The sequence below is a fragment of the Lichenostomus cassidix genome, chromosome 9 (genome assembly GCF_008360975.1).
Source record: "Lichenostomus cassidix isolate B80296 chromosome 9, HeHo_3.0, whole genome shotgun sequence".
Lineage (NCBI taxonomy): Eukaryota > Metazoa > Chordata > Aves > Passeriformes > Meliphagidae > Lichenostomus > Lichenostomus cassidix.
Window position 1 is genome coordinate 9,458,199 of NC_139490.1, and position 15,562 is coordinate 9,473,760.

Below are 15,562 nucleotides of genomic sequence, written 5' to 3' on the forward strand. Positions count from 1 at the left end.
AATCTGTGTCCATTTTCACTTTGGTTCTGTGGATAGGACCAGCAGAAAGCAGGGACTTGAGGGCTTGGCAACAGCAAAGCAGGGCTGGCGCAAGAACCCAGGGGTGCAGACAATTTAACAGCAAGCCATCATTTTTGGTTTATTCTATTTAGTTCCTAAGGGGTTACGATCACTGCATTGCCCTCCACATAACCCTGCTCTCAGGGGCTCTTCAGGGTCTGGTTTTGTCACACTAGTGCACATCCTGGTGCAGACACACTCAAGGATGATCCTCGTGTCTCTGTAGGTCCTCAGGAGAAGATGAGTCATCCTGCTTTGGTCACCCAATATAGACCCATGTTTTTAATTGAAAAAAGCACCTCCTCCAGAGTGAAGCCTCCCAGAACCTAAAATGCAGCTGCCTGTCCCCTGCTTCCATGTGTTGCTGTTGCTGAAGACCTTGAGAGTAAGTGGCGGAGCAGGCAGTAGCATCTGGTTCCTCTGTGAACCTGGAGGTGCCAGAGCAGGACCAGTGGCAGGTTAGGGCTGGTGGGGGGGCTGGCTTGGAGGCATAATGTGGGGTCTCTGGATTCTTATCTGCAAAGGAGGGACAAGCCATGTCAGTTTTGCATTGGCTCTGTGCTTTGTGATGAGCTCACATGGTGGCACAGATCTCAGCGCTGGCCAAAGCATCTGTGATGCTTCAGGATGAGGCACACCTCTCAAGCACCTTTGTGGCACAGGGCCAGGATTCATCCCCAGCCCAAAGTTCCCCACCCCAACACCCCATGGAGAGAGTAACCCCGGGGCAGACCTGGACTGAGGGGTCAATGTCCTGGAGCTGCAGTTTCCAATGCCTTTCCAGGGAGTGGGAGAGGGTGGGCTCTGCTTGCTCTCCTGCCATCGTTAAAGCTGGAGCAGGGAAGATGAGCAGAGCTTGAAGACTGGGGTGAAGCAGAGCCTTGGTGGGGGGAGTTTTTTAGGCATGTACTCACAGGAGAAGGGCCGTGTCTTCCACAAGATCTCCTTGGCTCTAAGAGGAGGGAACAGAAAAGGAATAACATGTCAGCAGAGGCTGGGAAAGTTCCTGCCTGATCCTGGTGTCTGGATCAGATGGCAAAGGGGAGCAGTGATTGGCTGTGAGGGTGAGACAGGGCTGTAAGAGGAGGAAAATCCCAGTTGTTGTGCACACACAATTTCTTGCCTTGCCACAACTGCTAATGAACAGAGGAACTTCCCAGAGATCCCTGGCTCCAGAGCTGGCAGGCACCTGGGAGCAGGGGCAGGACACAGCTCTGACCAGAGCCAGGGTCTTGGGGGTCTCAGCTTCCCTTGAGTGTGGATGCCACCCTAAGACCAAGGGCTGGGGAGGGGGAAGGAGAGGATGGTGCTTACACCCCAGCCTTGCACTTTGGCATTCTTCTGTTAACTCCTTGCTCTGCAGAAGAGCAAGGTCCAATCCTGAAACTGCTTTTTCCTCACTCCACGCCAGCTCTTTCCAGACCCATGTGAATTGCAGTGGAAATAATTTGGGTGGTATTCAAATTAAAATTAAATAGAAAGTCTGTCTGTAACCAAGTACTGGTTGGGATGAGGAAGAAATGCAAGCATTCCCTGACATGGGGGAAAAAGGAAAGCTAATGTTCAACCCACTGATGCTATCACACCCCTGAGCAGCAGATGACTGGGACAGGTGCTGGAAAATGTTAAAAGATCACCCAACCCTTTCTCCAGGGTGAGGTTGCCCTGCCCAAACCAGATGAGTTCTACCAGTGATGGATCTTTCAAATGTGGATTTTCAAACAGTTTTTCTTTCTGACCCCCAACCTGCCACACATCCACCCCCATGCAGGTCCAGCCCATGGCTCACCCCTGGTGCTGGTGGCGGTGCTGGTGGCGGAGGTGCAGGGTCAGGCAGGCGATGGCAAACAGGAGGCAGAGCAGAGCCAGGGCTCCCAACAAGATGCCGAGGAAAGCAGCCAGGCTGATGGCCAGCCACTCACACTGGGCACCGGCCGGGGAGTAAATGGAGAAGGGCAGGCAGCTGTGGATGGGGAGGAGAGTGATGCCATGGGGAGAAGAGGCCATGCAGGGTGGCCTCATCCACCCCAGGGCTGCTGCTACCTGCACGTGGGCCCCTCAGGCAGGTGCTGGCACTGGCCACCGTGCTGGCAGTAGCCCATCTTGCAATGGGAGATGCAGATGAAGCCGATGGTCTCCATGTAATGCAGCTGGTAGCCTTTGTAGCCATACAGAGAGCAGGGGAAATAGTCCCTCAGCTCATCCACTGTCACTGAGGAGGGAAAGCATGTGCATTCAGCCTTGTAGCAACACCCCTTGGTGCTTCCCCAAGTCTCCCCAAGCTGCATCCATGTCTGGGGTTGGGGGGCTGCCCACCTGCCTGCCCCATGAATCCCCGGGGCACACAGGATTATGGGGACAATGGGGACAGTGGGGTGCCCTTCCTGTGCTCCCCCAGCTCAGCGGCAGGAGCAACTCACGCTTCACCAGGTCAGTGATATTGTCCTGGTGCAGGCGCTGGAAGAGGAGCTCTGTGCCTGCCTCCCGTCGCTCTCGCCGCCTGTTGAAGGCACTGGTGATGGCCATGGGCAGCTCCTCGTTCAGGAAGTGGATCACAGTGCTGTGGCTGTCATAGGCAAACTCGGACACCACCACAAAGGTGAAGCCATCATTGTCTGTCCTGCAGGGAAAAGAGAGGGCTGCTGGTGGAGCTGCTGCTGCCTCACAGAGTGACTGAGCCTCACTGTGCCTCAGTATTCCCATTTGGGCGGTGATGAAGAAGGGATGAGGCAGGAGGCAAAAGACAACTGGTTGGTGTCTCCAAGGGTTTACCAGCATCAGAGCTGGAAAAACAGACTCTGAGCTCCTTTTGTGTGCCAAACTTTCTGGCCCCATGCTCAGCCCTGCCCCACTGGATCCTTCGAGTGGTCATGGGCTGCTTCACGTCTGACTCACGTCTGGGTGATGTTGGTGTTGCTCTGGAAAGCCTTTACCTCCAGGGAGTCCAGGATGGCTGAGACCTGCAGCAGGGGGAGCAGGAAGGCATCAGGGGAGGGCAGAATGACACCAGCATGGAGAAAGGTTGAAGAGTGATGCAGTCACTGTGGCCAAACCCCAAGGGTTGCTCTGGCCTTTGGTTCATTAGCTGGGGACTTGGCACATGGCTATGGCTATGGCTGCAGCCATCATCATGCAATTGCTGCTTCCTCCCTCTGGGCTTGTGGTTCTGCTGGACCCCTAGAGATCCCATGGGAGAGCATATAGAGGCATGGGCACCACAGGATGCCATGTTGCCCAGTGTGCCATTGTGTCCCCTGCTCTGAGCCCATCCCCTCCAGCAACATACAGTGCTGTTGACTTCCTCAGCAGTGGTGTTTTGCAGTGTCTTGATCTTCATCTGGATGCTTCTCTGAGGGAGATCTGCTAGGGGAAAACCACAGTGGTGATGGCTCTGGCATCCCAGGACCAGGATGAGTGGGATTGGGTTTCACCCAACCAGGCACAGGTACCCACCTGTGCTGGCCAGTGGCCGAAAATCCCCTCCTGCCACCATGCAGCGCTGGTCGGTGAAAGCTGGGGGGCAGGTGCAGGTGGGGGTGCAGGTGATGGGGTGAAGGTGGCAGTGTCCCCCGTTGCTGCAGTAGCCCTCAGGGCAGGAGTGGGAGCTGCAGGCTGAGCCACAGCCTGGCCTCTCACCTGTGGGATGGAGAGCATGGTAAAGGCATGAACCTGGTTGCAGCGCACAGCCTCAGAGCACTGAGCCATACTCAGCCACTCTGTAAGGCCTTTCTTCCAAGATTTATTTTGATTTTCTTTTATGAGTTAGGAGTTTTAGCATAAATTCAAGGAAAAGCCCCACTTCCCTCCTCCCATCTGGATCCATTTGCCCTTCTTAAATCCCAGCCTGATGCATAAGAACAAGAGCAAAACCTTGTTCATCAACCCAAACCCGCCACAGCACTCTGAAAACAGGGCTTGATTTTAGCCCCCAACCTCCTCCGCATGTGCATTTGAACTTTGCTGGGATGAGAATTTTTTCTCAAGGAGAAAAATTGCATGGGAAAAATTTCCCTTCCCAGCAGATTAGTAAGAGCTACAGCCTGGGAACACAAGTGGTGGCTGGACTCTGGTCCTTTCTGTTAGTGACAGCAAGGGCTTGGGCACAGAGCTCAGCCAGGTCCCCCTTCTCTCTGGCTGGCCTGGGTCCCTCAGGAACAGAGCCTGGGAGTGATGAGGACAAGGACCATGCCTGCCAGGGACTCTGTACTCACCCTGCTCACTGGCCAGGCAGGAGCACATGTAGCTGCCCACAGTGTTGGTGCAGGTGCTGTTCCCTGGGCACTCTGTTCCCTGGGCACACTCATCGATATCTGCCGAGGCAATGCACCATGGCACCAGGACAAACACCTTGACTGGGGTCCCAGTGGCCATGCTGTGAGCCCTTGTCACCTGAGCAGTGCTGTCCATCCCCTGTCAGGCCAGCTGGGCAGGGGCCACAGCCATTGAAAGGGTCACATCCCACACCAGGGAAGCATCCCTGGGAGCAGGGGTCCGGAGGGTCCTGGCAGAAGGGACCTGAGTAGCCACTCTCGCATCTGCAGGCTGCCAGCTGGGGACAGGATGGTGACACTGGCTTAGGGAACATGAGGAGGATGGGTGAACAGAGAAGACAGCCAGCATAGCTGGCATGGGGTCAGGCAGGGTGCGTCACCAGAGGAGCTTTCTGGCACGCTACCTGCAGGGAAGACTCCCTGAGAGTGACAGTGTTGCTGTAGTCACACTCCTGGCTTCTGCTGCATCTGCAAAGGGTGAAGCGGAGCTGGAGGAGTGCAGAGACGTTGTTGGACCCAACAGCCTCCAGGTTGATGGTGAATGGGGCTACCCCACGGGGTTCCCATATCAGGGTGCCATTCTCTGCCAGGAGGAGAGGCTGGTGTTACAGGTGGCAGAAGAATTCCATCCCATCCCATCCCAGCTGCTGCATCTGTCCTTCCTTACCCGATATGTTGAGCTCTGGTGAGAGGTGGGGGACGAAGCGTGCACCCACTCCCACAGCATGGTACTGCTTCCTGACCTTCTCTGTCCTGAAGGCCGTGATCGATGTGTCACCGGTGATGATGGGAGGGAAGGCATCTGAGGAAAGAGCAGCCCAGCACACAGCGGCTGGTTTGCTATGTGCTCTTGTCACCCCTTGGTTCTGAATCCCTCCCTGTGAGGATGGAACCCCAGGAAGATGCTGTCATGGCCACCCACCAACAAGGCCCTCATGTAGCACAGCATGGTGGCATCTTCCAGCTTTGGAGACAGGCCAGTTAGGACTTGCAACCCCAAACCCTTGGTGGCAACTCTCCTGCTGGTGGCATCTCCCATGACTGGAGACAAGCCAGCTGGGCAGTGCAAATCCAAGACCTTGGTGACTTCTCTCCTGTCGCACATGGAGCAGTAGAGCCCAGGAAGGGAGCAGGGTGCTGTCCAGTTACACACCTCTTGGAGCTGAGGATCTGTGCCACTTACTGAGTGCCGCCTTCCTCTGCTGGAAGTTGTCTGCAAGGCTCTGGGTGGCCAGACCCAGGGCCAAGTTCCCTGTGCTCAGTGAATCGTAGATGCACTCCTTGCTGCCATGACACTGTGAGGCTGCCAGCTGGTACTGGCTTTCATTCTCCTGCCGCAGCCGAGACAAGAAGATGGGTGTGAAGTTCAGTGCTGGCAAGTCCAGAGGCTGAGCAAACAGGCTCTGGTCCCCAACAGCCCCTGCAAGAGAGCACACCATGGTTAGAGCCCATTTTAAAGTTTGCTGCATTTTGGGGTTCCTTTTCACAGAGCAGTGAAGAGGTCAAACACCTTCCCTTGGCATTGCTTTTGCTCAGGCAAGTGTTTAAATGTCTCAAACCAAAGTGTGGCCAGAAGGTACAGGAAGGAGGGGATCATCAAGAGGGATCCTAAGCCTGGACTTACAGGTCATCCCATAGCTGTAGATCTCCTCCTCACTGCTGTTCACAGGGATATTGGTACCATTTGGCATCTGGAAGTCATCTGCAGGGTCATGGTCCCACACACCTGGTGGAGCATCACCAGAGGACTGGAATCCCCCATGCCAGGGTTGACCTCCTCTCTGGTGCTGACCAGTGTTTAGTTTATCCCCAGGTGTCCCTGCCCTCACAAGCACAATTCCCCAGTTTTCCAATCTACTTTAGGGTGGGAAGAGAACTTGCACCCTGGCTCTGTGGCAGTGCCAGAAGCCCTCACCCAGGAGGCCCCTGGTGCTGTTGCGGTACCAGTCGGGCAGGCTGCAGACCACGCTGAGCATCCCAGAGGTGGCCGAGATGGAGACGGCAATGGTCCCATCGAAGATGGCAGTGACAGAGGAGGCGTTGGTTAGCAGGACACCAGGGCTGTAGTAGACCTCATCACCCAGGCCTGCAAGAGAGGGAGAGCAGAGAGGGAGAGTCCATGCAAGGCTGGGATCTGAAATGACAATCATGGATTTGTGGAGAGGAGTGCTCCCCATCCACCCTGCCCAGATCAGAGGCAGGTGAAGGTGAGAGACGTTTGATAGAGCTCAGGCTGGCTGCCCTTGCACTGGGCAGGGTGGGTCCCAGGGGATGGGGACATCTCTGGTCCCCTACACGTATATTTAGCATTTAAAAGCAGACCCTGCTTACCTTGGGAATAGGAAAACTGAATGGTTTCGTTGTTCAGGAGGACTTGGATGTCATCCTGGCTCCTCAAGGTCCACTCAACCTGAAAATCATGGTGGATGTCCCAGTCAGCCCCTCTGCTCACACCTTCCTGCTGTCCCTCTGTGCTGGGAACAGTTAAACTCCATCCATCTCCTGCCCAGGAAGAGAGGGTAAGCCCTGGGGCCTGTGTTGGTGTGCTTCACCCCAGCAGACACATGATACAGCAGCTCTGATGTTTGCACAGAAGAGAGTGGCCAGCTACCTGTCACTGCTGGCAAGGGGCACAGTGAGGCCACCACCGCTGCTCGGCTGACCTCAACAGCATGGAAAGCTGTGCTGCTGGGCTCCTGGCTCTGAGCCCCCTTCTAACGTTATGCAGTGGCTGCTCCTCATGGCACCAGGACATTTTGCCTAATGAAGCTAAATGGGTGTGGGGAGCAATTCTGCAAAGTCAGAAAGAGCATTGGCTTGTGCTAAAGTGTCAGGACAAAGAGCGTGCAATGAAGAAGGTGAAGCAGACTTCTTCAGAGTCTCCAGCCCTTGCTGGCCTGTTTGCAGGAGGTGTTAGACCTGTGCCTGGTGACTATTAGTCCATTCCACCACTGTTAGTATCTTGTTGGAGTGGTGGGAGGTGACAGGAAAAGGAGAGGGGATGCTCCTTGGGTCCCACCCAGTCAGAAGTGATGCAGAGGTAATGCCCAGCTTCTCAAAGGGGTCTCTCCCATTAGAGGCTCAAACTCATACCCAGGGCACTCCTACTCACTGTTGTGGTGGTGTTGGAGGTGTACTGGGCAGCAAAGGCCACAAAGTTGGTGGCTTGGGCCATGCCAGTCTCTGCTGTGCGCCCATGCAAAACAAAGCTGGTCTGGGCATCACTGGCCAGCAGCAGGACAAAGTCCCCAAGCCCATTGAAGGTGTAGGTGAGTCCATCCAAGGTGGTGATGTGGGGGTCCCCAAAGGCGCCAGCTGGGGTCCAAAGGAGATGGAGCCATTTTGTGGGGGAGGAAGAAGAGCAAATTCTGGTGTCATTTCAGGGAGGAGAGCAGCCCCAGAGATGTGCTGGCTCAGCAGTCCTCACTGGGATATTGCAAAGTGTGGATAATTCATGGGGTCCATGCACAACTCAGGGCCCTGGCACAGCAGAGGCAGAGCCTGGGGACTCACCAGGGGTGGGTGGCACATATCCCTCACAGCCAACCCTTGGTCTCTTCTCAGCAAACCTGGCACAGAACAGGGGCTTCCCCACACGCCGGCAGCACCAGTCAAATGCCTCCAGCTCCCTGTCTGTGGAGAAAGGCAGCCAGGTTCTAGGGTGTGTTGGGGCCTTTGCTGTGCCTGTGCCTGGTACTTGGGGTGTTTTAGGGCAAGGGAATGACAGTTCCCACTTACCAGCAGCAGTGTGGAAGGGGAGGCTCCATGCTCTCTCCTGCCAGCCTTCGAGCAAGCTCCCACCTTGGTACAGACACCTCACCCCAGCTCCGGCCGGGCTGGGGGACACCGTGCGCAGCATCCTCACAGAGGTGTCCTCTGAGCCTGAAATGGTGGGGGGGATCATGGCCATCCCCAGAGCAGGAAGGGACCCCTGCCATCCCCCACCCCACAGCTGGTCCCAGGGGGTGAGCTTGGCACCTCTGCTCCAGTGGTAGCGAGGATCCAGCTCTGCCTGGGGCCGGGAGCAGGGGCATGGTGGCAGCTGGCTGTTCCAGGTGTCCGGTGCTGGCTCTGTGTCCAGCCATGCCAGGCACTGCAGCCTGTAGTTCACCCGGGGACGACTGTCCAGTCTGTAAATCCACAGCCCACGCACATCTGGGGGAGCAACCAGACAACAGCACTGCTCGGCCAGGGTCTCACCTTGTGCTGAGGGATCCCGTGGGACAGCTGGCCCTGGCCACTGACCTCACACGAGGTCTCCAGGCTCCCTCTAGAGCCAGCGTGGTTGTGGCAAGCCACAGCAGGACATGGGACACCCACAGTCTGCTCTTGGTGGACAGCCCTTGCCCAGTGGCTTCGGTGGCCCATCTTCTCACAGGGTTGGGTGCTGGGGACATTCTCCTGGCACAGAGCACACAGCTCCTTCCATCCCTACCCACCCCAAGGAGCCCAATGTCATACCTGAGCCAGTGCTGCTGTGCTGGTCTGGTCGGTACTTGTCAGCTGGTGGCTTCTGAGTCAGCTCGTTGTTTTGGGCATAGCCATTGCCACTGTGTGAAGAGAGGAGGTTTGGGGTCACCCTCCCAACACAATGTTCCTCATCTCCCCACAGAGCAGCTAGGGTGGGAACTGCTGTGGGTTGCAGGAGAGAGGATTTAAATGGGACAGGATTACTCCATGAGTGGGAGCTGGGTTCTCCTTGGGGGCAATGCCTCTGACAGTCCCAACACAGTGCTGGAACAAATCCCTGCTGTCCCAAAACCCAGTGACACATATGCAGCACCTGGAGAAGCCGATCAGCACGTTAGTTGCAGCCAGCTTGGTGTAGTCCCAGCGCATTCCACCGTCCTGGTAGAGCAGCAGGGCAAAGGAATGGTTCCCATCGGTGGTGAGGACTGCCTGGTAGGTGCTCATCTGGGGAAACCCAAGGCACCCCCTTAGCACCCCCAAAGCCTCCCCTGCTCTCCCTGCAGCACAGATTTAGGTGCTGAGACTGGAAACAGCCACCAACAGTGCCCTCTGTCACCTGAGTTGTCCACTGCTCACCTGGGTATCATCTCTCCGGGATGGGTATGCTGGAGCCTTCTCCCATGTCACCTTCAAGGTCCATTTTGCTACATAGGGGATTTTCAGGTATTTCTCAATCTTGGCTTCCACATCCTGGACAATGGGGTCTTGGCTAGAGCTGAGTGTGGAGTACTCCTGCCACATGGCAAGAGAGAGAGTTAAATGAGTGAGCTGAGAACTGGATTTTCCCAGGAGAACATCTTTGGTGGCCCTTACCTGGTACCAGGTGGTGCCAACACCCTTGGAGAAATCTGCATCATCCCAAAAGGCAGCCACCACTGGCAAGCTTTCCCGGCCAGTGAAGCCCCGGGGAGGGGGGTTGGGGTTGGACAGGACATAGTTGTCCGTGGGTGGAAAAATGATCTGTCCGTTATCTGTAAACTAACCAAAAGAAATTGTTATTTGCTGACTGGGATAGCTTTTAGCCTTCATGGGTGAGCAGAAACCAGTCATTTTAAATTTAAAAAAAAGAAATTCAGATGAAATTTTGTTTCTGCTCTACTTCCATGGGTTTTTTTTTTAACAAAAATGTGGCACATCTATTATGTGCTCACCAAGGGGGGCAACTCACATAGAGAGCATCTTGCAGAGATTTCCCGATGGGAAATCCAATCTCTGGCTTGAACAGGGGAGAGTTAAAATCCACCATTCTCCGGACGTACTCTTGGTCCCCTCCTTTCACACCAAAGGGGTAGAGCGAGGCTGCTGGCTCTGACATGGGCAGGAGATCAATGGAAAAGGTGTAAAACCATTAATGTCTTCTTTATCCATCCTGCAGCCAGGACAAACTCACCTGCTTGCTGCCGGGATGCTGTGCCTGCTCTCTGATGGATTGTAACCCAATTTTTAACTCACTTTTGGGCTCTCAAAATGTCCCGTTTTGCCTTTCCCCATGAATCTGGCAGCCCAATGTGCAGTGCAGATGAGACACCCTAGACTAGGCTGTACCCTCATCCATCACAATGCTTGATTGACTGAAAACCCCTTTCCCATGCTTGGCTTTGGGAAAATGAAAAGCTACTTACTGGTAAACTCACGGGTGGGCTTGGGCTCCGGGGCAGGATTTCTGTGGCCAGTGGTGGTGTGGGCAGATGTGCTCAGTGCTGTGGATGGTTCCCTCTGTGTCCCAAAGGCAGGAGATGGGATGGTGGCAGGGCTGGCAGTTGCTGGTGGTCTCACTGGTGCCATGGTGCCTGGGGCTGGGAGACTTTCTGTCTCCTTGGCTGGGCTCACTGGGGCTGTGGATGCAATAGCCGTGGTGCTGCCTGCAGTGGTGGCTGTGGTGCTGCCCATAGTGTTCCCTGCAGTGATGGCCATGGTGCTGCCTGTGGTGGAGACTGTGGTGCTGCCTGTGGTGCTGGCTGTGGTGTTCCCTGTGGTGCTGGCCATGGTGTTCCCTGTGGTGCTGGCCAAGGTGTTCCCTGCAGTGGTGGCTGTGGTGCTGCCTGCAGTGGTGGCTGTGGTGCTAGCTGTGGTGCTGGCCATGGTGTTCCCTGCAGTGGTGGCTGTGGTGGTGACTGTGGTGCTGGCCATGGTGTTCCCTGTAGCAATGGCTGTGGTGCTGGCCATGGTGTTCCCTGCAGTGGTGGCTGTGGTGCTGGCTATGGTGTTCCCTGCAGTGATGGCTGTGGTGCTGGTTGTGGTGTTCTCTGTGGTGCTGGCCAAGGTGTTCCCTGCAGTGGTGACTGTGGTGCTGGTTGTGGTGCTGGCCATGGTGTTCCCTGCAGTGGTGGCTGTGGTGCTGGCTATGGTGTTCCCTGCAGTGATGGCTGTGGTGCTGCCTGCAGTGGTGGCTGTGGTGCTGGCCATGGTGTTCCCTGCAGTGGTGGCTGTGGTGGTGACTGTGGTGCTGGCCATGGTGTTCTCTGTGGTGCTGGCCAAGGTGTTCCCTGCAGTGGTGGCTGTGGTGCTGATTGTGGTGCTGGCCATGGTGTTCCCTGCAGTGGTGGCTGTGGTGCTGCCTGCAGTGGTGGCTGTGGTGCTGGCTATGGTGTTTCCTGCAGTGATGGCTGTGGTGGTGGCTGTGGTGCTGGCCATGGTGTTCTCTGTGGTGCTGGCCATGGTGTTCCCTGCAGTGGTGGCTGTGGTGCTGGTTGTGGTGCTGGCCATGGTGTTCCCTGCAGTGATGGCTGTGGTGCTGCCTGCAGTGGTGGCTGTGGTGCTGGCCATGGTGTTCCCTGCAGTGGTGGCTGTGGTGCTGGCCATGGTGTTCCCTGCAGTGGTGGCTGTGGTGCTGGCCATGTTGTTCCCTGCAGTGGTGGCTGTGGTGGTGATTGTGGTGCTGGCCATGGTGTTCCCTGTAGCAATGGCTGTGGTGCTGCCTGCAGTGATGGCTGTTTTCTCCCCCCAGGGAGGTGCCCCTGAAGATGTCTGGAAGGCAGGAGGTGACGTGCTCACTGCTTGTCCCATGCTGTGGTAGCTGATGGATGTAGGAGAAGTGGTGCCTGTTGCTGACTCAGTGGGAATCTGCCCAGCTGCTGCCTCCCCTGTTGCACCAACACCAAGCAGGGACAAGGGAGCTGTTGTTGCCTCATCTGTTGGGCTGTGCAGGCTGGGGAAGGGAGAACTGGACACTGCAACAGCAGTGCTGGGACCAAGGTCATCCCAGGACCCAAGAGTTGTCTCCAGCAAGGGGGAACGTGCTGCTAGGGTTGGGACAGGTTGCCCACCTCTGCTTGTCTCACTGTGTGTTACAGTGAGGGACAGGGCACTGCTGGTGCTGGTGGCCCTTGCTGTGGCAGATGGCATGGCTGTGGTGGCCCTGGTCACCATGAAGGTCTCCCAGCCTCTTGAGGTGACTGGCAGGATAGTGTTGCTGGAGGATGTGCTGGTGGATGGTGTGGTGGTTGGCATGGTGACTGGGCTTGTGCCACTGGTGTTGGAGTCAGGGACATGAGTGCTGCTGGTGCTGGCTGAGGGTGCTGCACCCTCAGTGCTGCTCTCAGAGCTGGAGGTGTCCACATGAGCAGTGGTACCTGTGGCACCAGGCCAGGATGGAGATGTAGTCTCCCACACATTTGTGTGACCAACAGCCAGCAAGGTGAACCCAGCTGTGGGCTTGTCCTTGGTGGCAGGTGGCTCTGGTGATGGGCTGGCAGTGACAATCACATGGCTGGGAGCTTCACTGGCACCTGGATTCTCCTCTGTGCTCACCTCCAGGGACCCCATCCCCATCGCTCGCCCTGTGGTGCTGCCATCGGGCTGCGGGTCACCTGAAGCCCCCATTGCTTGCAGGGGCAGCGGGGACACAACTGTTGCCATCCTTTGGGGCATGCTGGATGGGGACATCTCCAGAGTCATCCCTACATTGGCTCTGCCTTCCAGGAGAGGGGGGACGTCTGCTTGCGATGTTGCGAGGACAGTGACTGCTCTGGGTCCCCCAGGGGTATCTGGTACAGCTGTGCCGGTGCCTGGCGCAGTGCTGGTTGACCACATCTCTGTCCCTGGAGCTTCCACCTGTTGGGACCAAGCCCAGAGCACTGGGGTTGGTGTAGATCTGGATGTGACAGCAGTTCCTGGGGTTATTGAGTCTGCTGTAGGATCTGGCTGGCTGGGGCTTGCATCAGGCACAGGCAGGGTGGCTTCAGTATCCCCCGGCATTGTGGTGGCACTGCCAGTGGCCACTGATGCTGATCCCATCCCTGCTTCAGTAATTGGAGTTTTGCTGACCAGGGAGAATGGAGGGGCAGCTGGCACAGTCCCGATGCCATATGCAGCAATGGAAGGTGGTGGTGCAGCAGCAGCAGCTCGAGGGGCCCTGTCTGGCTTTGATCCACTGGTGTCTGTGAGGAACAATGGCACGGCCATGCTGGGACTGGCTGGAGGAGATCCACCTGTAGCTGCCTCTACTGTGGTGGTCCCAAAGCCTGCTGAGAGGGACTGAGGGAGCGGAGAGCCCATGGAGTGCAGAAGGAGCCTTGGAGAGGGACCATCAGGGTCATCAAGCGCTGCATAGGGGGACAGACTGATGCTGAGCCCCCCTGGAGTGGCCTTGGTCTCCAGGATCACAGTGCCTTCTGTGGCTTTGGTACTGGCCTCAGTCCTGATGGACACCAGCTCAGCACTGGTGCTTCCCAAAGGTGGGATTTGGTCTCCAGCTACAACATCCACCACCATAGCCAGTGTCTTCAGAGCTTGTGTGGTGGCCTGGGGTTGGGTGACAGCATTGGCTCCAGGCAGTTCATGTCCAGCAGTGCTTGGGGCTGCACCACGGCTGGGGGGAAGCGTCTCCCCTGTGCCCAGCACAGCATCATCAGGAAGCTGGGGCAAAAGGGCTGGAGGCAGCTCAGCAGGAGGCACAGGAGAGTCCTGTGAAGCATTCTGGCCAGCGTCAGATAAGGCATGTGTCCCTGGCTCTGTAGCCTTGCCAGTACCAATGGTAGCAGAAGAAAAGGTGACCTTTGCCAAGGATGCGCTTGGGGGGTCTGCGGACGGTGGGGCTGCCATGCTGGCTCCTTCTGTGGCTGCGTTAGCTGGAATCCTGGGGAGGCCAGCAGCAGGGCTGGCTGAGGCTGCTGCCATCTTCATGAGGCTGGCTCTGTCCTGAGAGATGTTGGTAGCTATGGCCAAAGGTGAGGTGGCCGCGTCCTGTGCCAGTATGACCTCTTGGGACAGGGGTATGGGAGTAGGGTGTGGCTCAGCAGAGCTCCTGCTGATGCTGGGGGGTGATGTCCCTGTGCTGTGCTTGTCCTGGGGGAGCAATGGCTCTGTGGTCCACGCTGTCATTGGCATCTTCTCCGCATTGACAGTACCAATGGCAAGACCCTCTGCATACCCCGTTGGCTTGGAGGACAGAAGCTGCATGTGCAAAGCAGTGGTGGGAGCTGGAGGAACGCTGGTTGGGTGGCTGGCAGCAACTGGAGAGGAGACCACAGCCCCTGATCCTGCCTGGGGGCTGCCTTGCATTGCTGGATCCCCAGGGAGAGCTGCAAGGCTGGGTGGCCCCTCCTGCTCACCACTACTTCCAGCTGGGACCAGCCCTCTCGCTGTTGCCTGTGGCACCAGGATGCCTGTGGAGCGAGACAAGGCAGCTCCAGCTGGATCAACCCCACCGCGGCCCCAGCAGGCAGGAACCTGCCCGCGGCCAGCTGCCTGCCGGCCTTACCTGAGCTCTGGCTGCCCGCGGAGGCGGTGGTCGGGCGGGCGGGAGAGGGGAGGTTTGCCCGTGCGGCTGCGGCTGTGGGGAGCACCTGGCACATGCCCGGGTCTGAAAACAGCTCGGCGCTGGTGCTGTCGGCCACATGGGAGATGCTACCCGACTCTGATGGGTCCAGCGTGGGGACAAGGGGCTGCTCCTTCATCTCCCCGGCTTGTGCAGAAGGTGGGCGAGGGCAGGATGAGGAAAAAGCCAGCCCGGGATCCCCATCAATCCCCATCCCTCCTCCCTTCGGTGGGAAGACCAACACCAAGAACAGGACAGGCACCTTCCCCCAGGGTGAGTCTCCCCATTTGATCCACAATTCCCTCCACCTTCCCCTGCTGCATCTGGGGACCGTGACAAAGCTTTGGCACCCGCGGACAGAGACAAACCCCGGCCGGGCACTCGGGATCGACTTGGAGGGTTGTTCGCAGCTCATCACCCAGATGGTATTTAGCCACCTGGTCAGCTCGGTAGCAGTGCAAGCGACCCTGGCACTTACCTGGCAGCACCCAGAGCCCCCACAGCACCCATCTCCAGAGCAGCCACGGACCCCCGCACCCCATGGTGCTTCTTCGGTGTCAGGAAGGAAGGCGACAGGGTTCCAGCTCTCACTGTCTCAAGGGAGAGACGCAACGGGTGGCTCCACCGGTGAGCACTCCCCCGGGGGGGGGGACAGGGACACCACGTGCCCTGCCTGGGGCAGTGACGTCTCTGTGTCCTCGCGGTCTGCGCTGAGGTGGCAGTGTCCCAACGCTGGGGACCCACTGATGCTGGAGGACACCCATTTTGTCATGGGAAGATTTAAGGCCCTTCCCAGGCCGACCCCATTGTTGACAACTCAAGGTGGGGGTCCCCAACCCGGTGAGTTTCAAAGTCACTTGGCCTAAAGGCACTGGGATGGCAGGTGGGCACAGAGGTTGCAAACAGCTCTGCGAGGGGTGTGTCAGTCCTGGGCTCTGCACCCCCATCCACCCTCCTGTTTGCTGTCAGGTCCCTCCACACTCGGCTGCATGGCCGATAACCC

At 57.2% G+C, this 15,562-nt stretch overlaps 1 protein-coding gene across 1 annotated transcript; it reads right to left on the reverse strand.

The window, feature by feature from the left end:
• Positions 1 to 125: 125 nt before the first annotated feature.
• MUC4 (mucin 4, cell surface associated) lies at positions 126 to 15,194 on the reverse strand. The gene is made up of 29 exons (XM_085069344.1): positions 15,038 to 15,194; positions 14,503 to 14,706; positions 10,424 to 14,407; positions 9,970 to 10,109; positions 9,615 to 9,779; positions 9,378 to 9,533; positions 9,115 to 9,245; positions 8,793 to 8,881; positions 8,310 to 8,486; positions 8,070 to 8,213; positions 7,845 to 7,964; positions 7,444 to 7,646; positions 6,663 to 6,741; positions 6,247 to 6,417; positions 5,956 to 6,057; positions 5,515 to 5,751; positions 4,999 to 5,133; positions 4,736 to 4,914; positions 4,450 to 4,609; positions 4,272 to 4,370; positions 3,514 to 3,696; positions 3,347 to 3,420; positions 2,956 to 3,020; positions 2,481 to 2,680; positions 2,104 to 2,272; positions 1,850 to 2,023; positions 975 to 1,012; positions 794 to 891; positions 126 to 576 (listed from the first exon to the last, which is right to left on the reverse strand). The coding sequence occupies exons 1-29, from the start codon at positions 15,099 to 15,101 to the stop codon at positions 520 to 522; spliced, it is 7,797 nt and encodes a 2,598-aa protein (XP_084925470.1). The 5' UTR covers positions 15,102 to 15,194; the 3' UTR covers positions 126 to 519.
• Positions 15,195 to 15,562: the final 368 nt, after the last annotated feature.

Coding starts and splice junctions, on each gene's coding strand:
- MUC4 (XM_085069344.1), bottom strand. CDS start 15,101: ATGGGGTGCGGGGGTCCGTGGCTGCTCTGGAGATGGGTGCTGTGGGGG. Junction 5,752..5,955: donor CTACAGCTATGGGATGACCT/GTAAGTCCAGGC, acceptor GCTCTCTTGCAG/GGGCTGTTGGGGACCAGAGC. Junction 4,915..4,998: donor ACCAGAGCTCAACATATCGG/GTAAGGAAGGAC, acceptor TCCTCCTGGCAG/AGAATGGCACCCTGATATGG.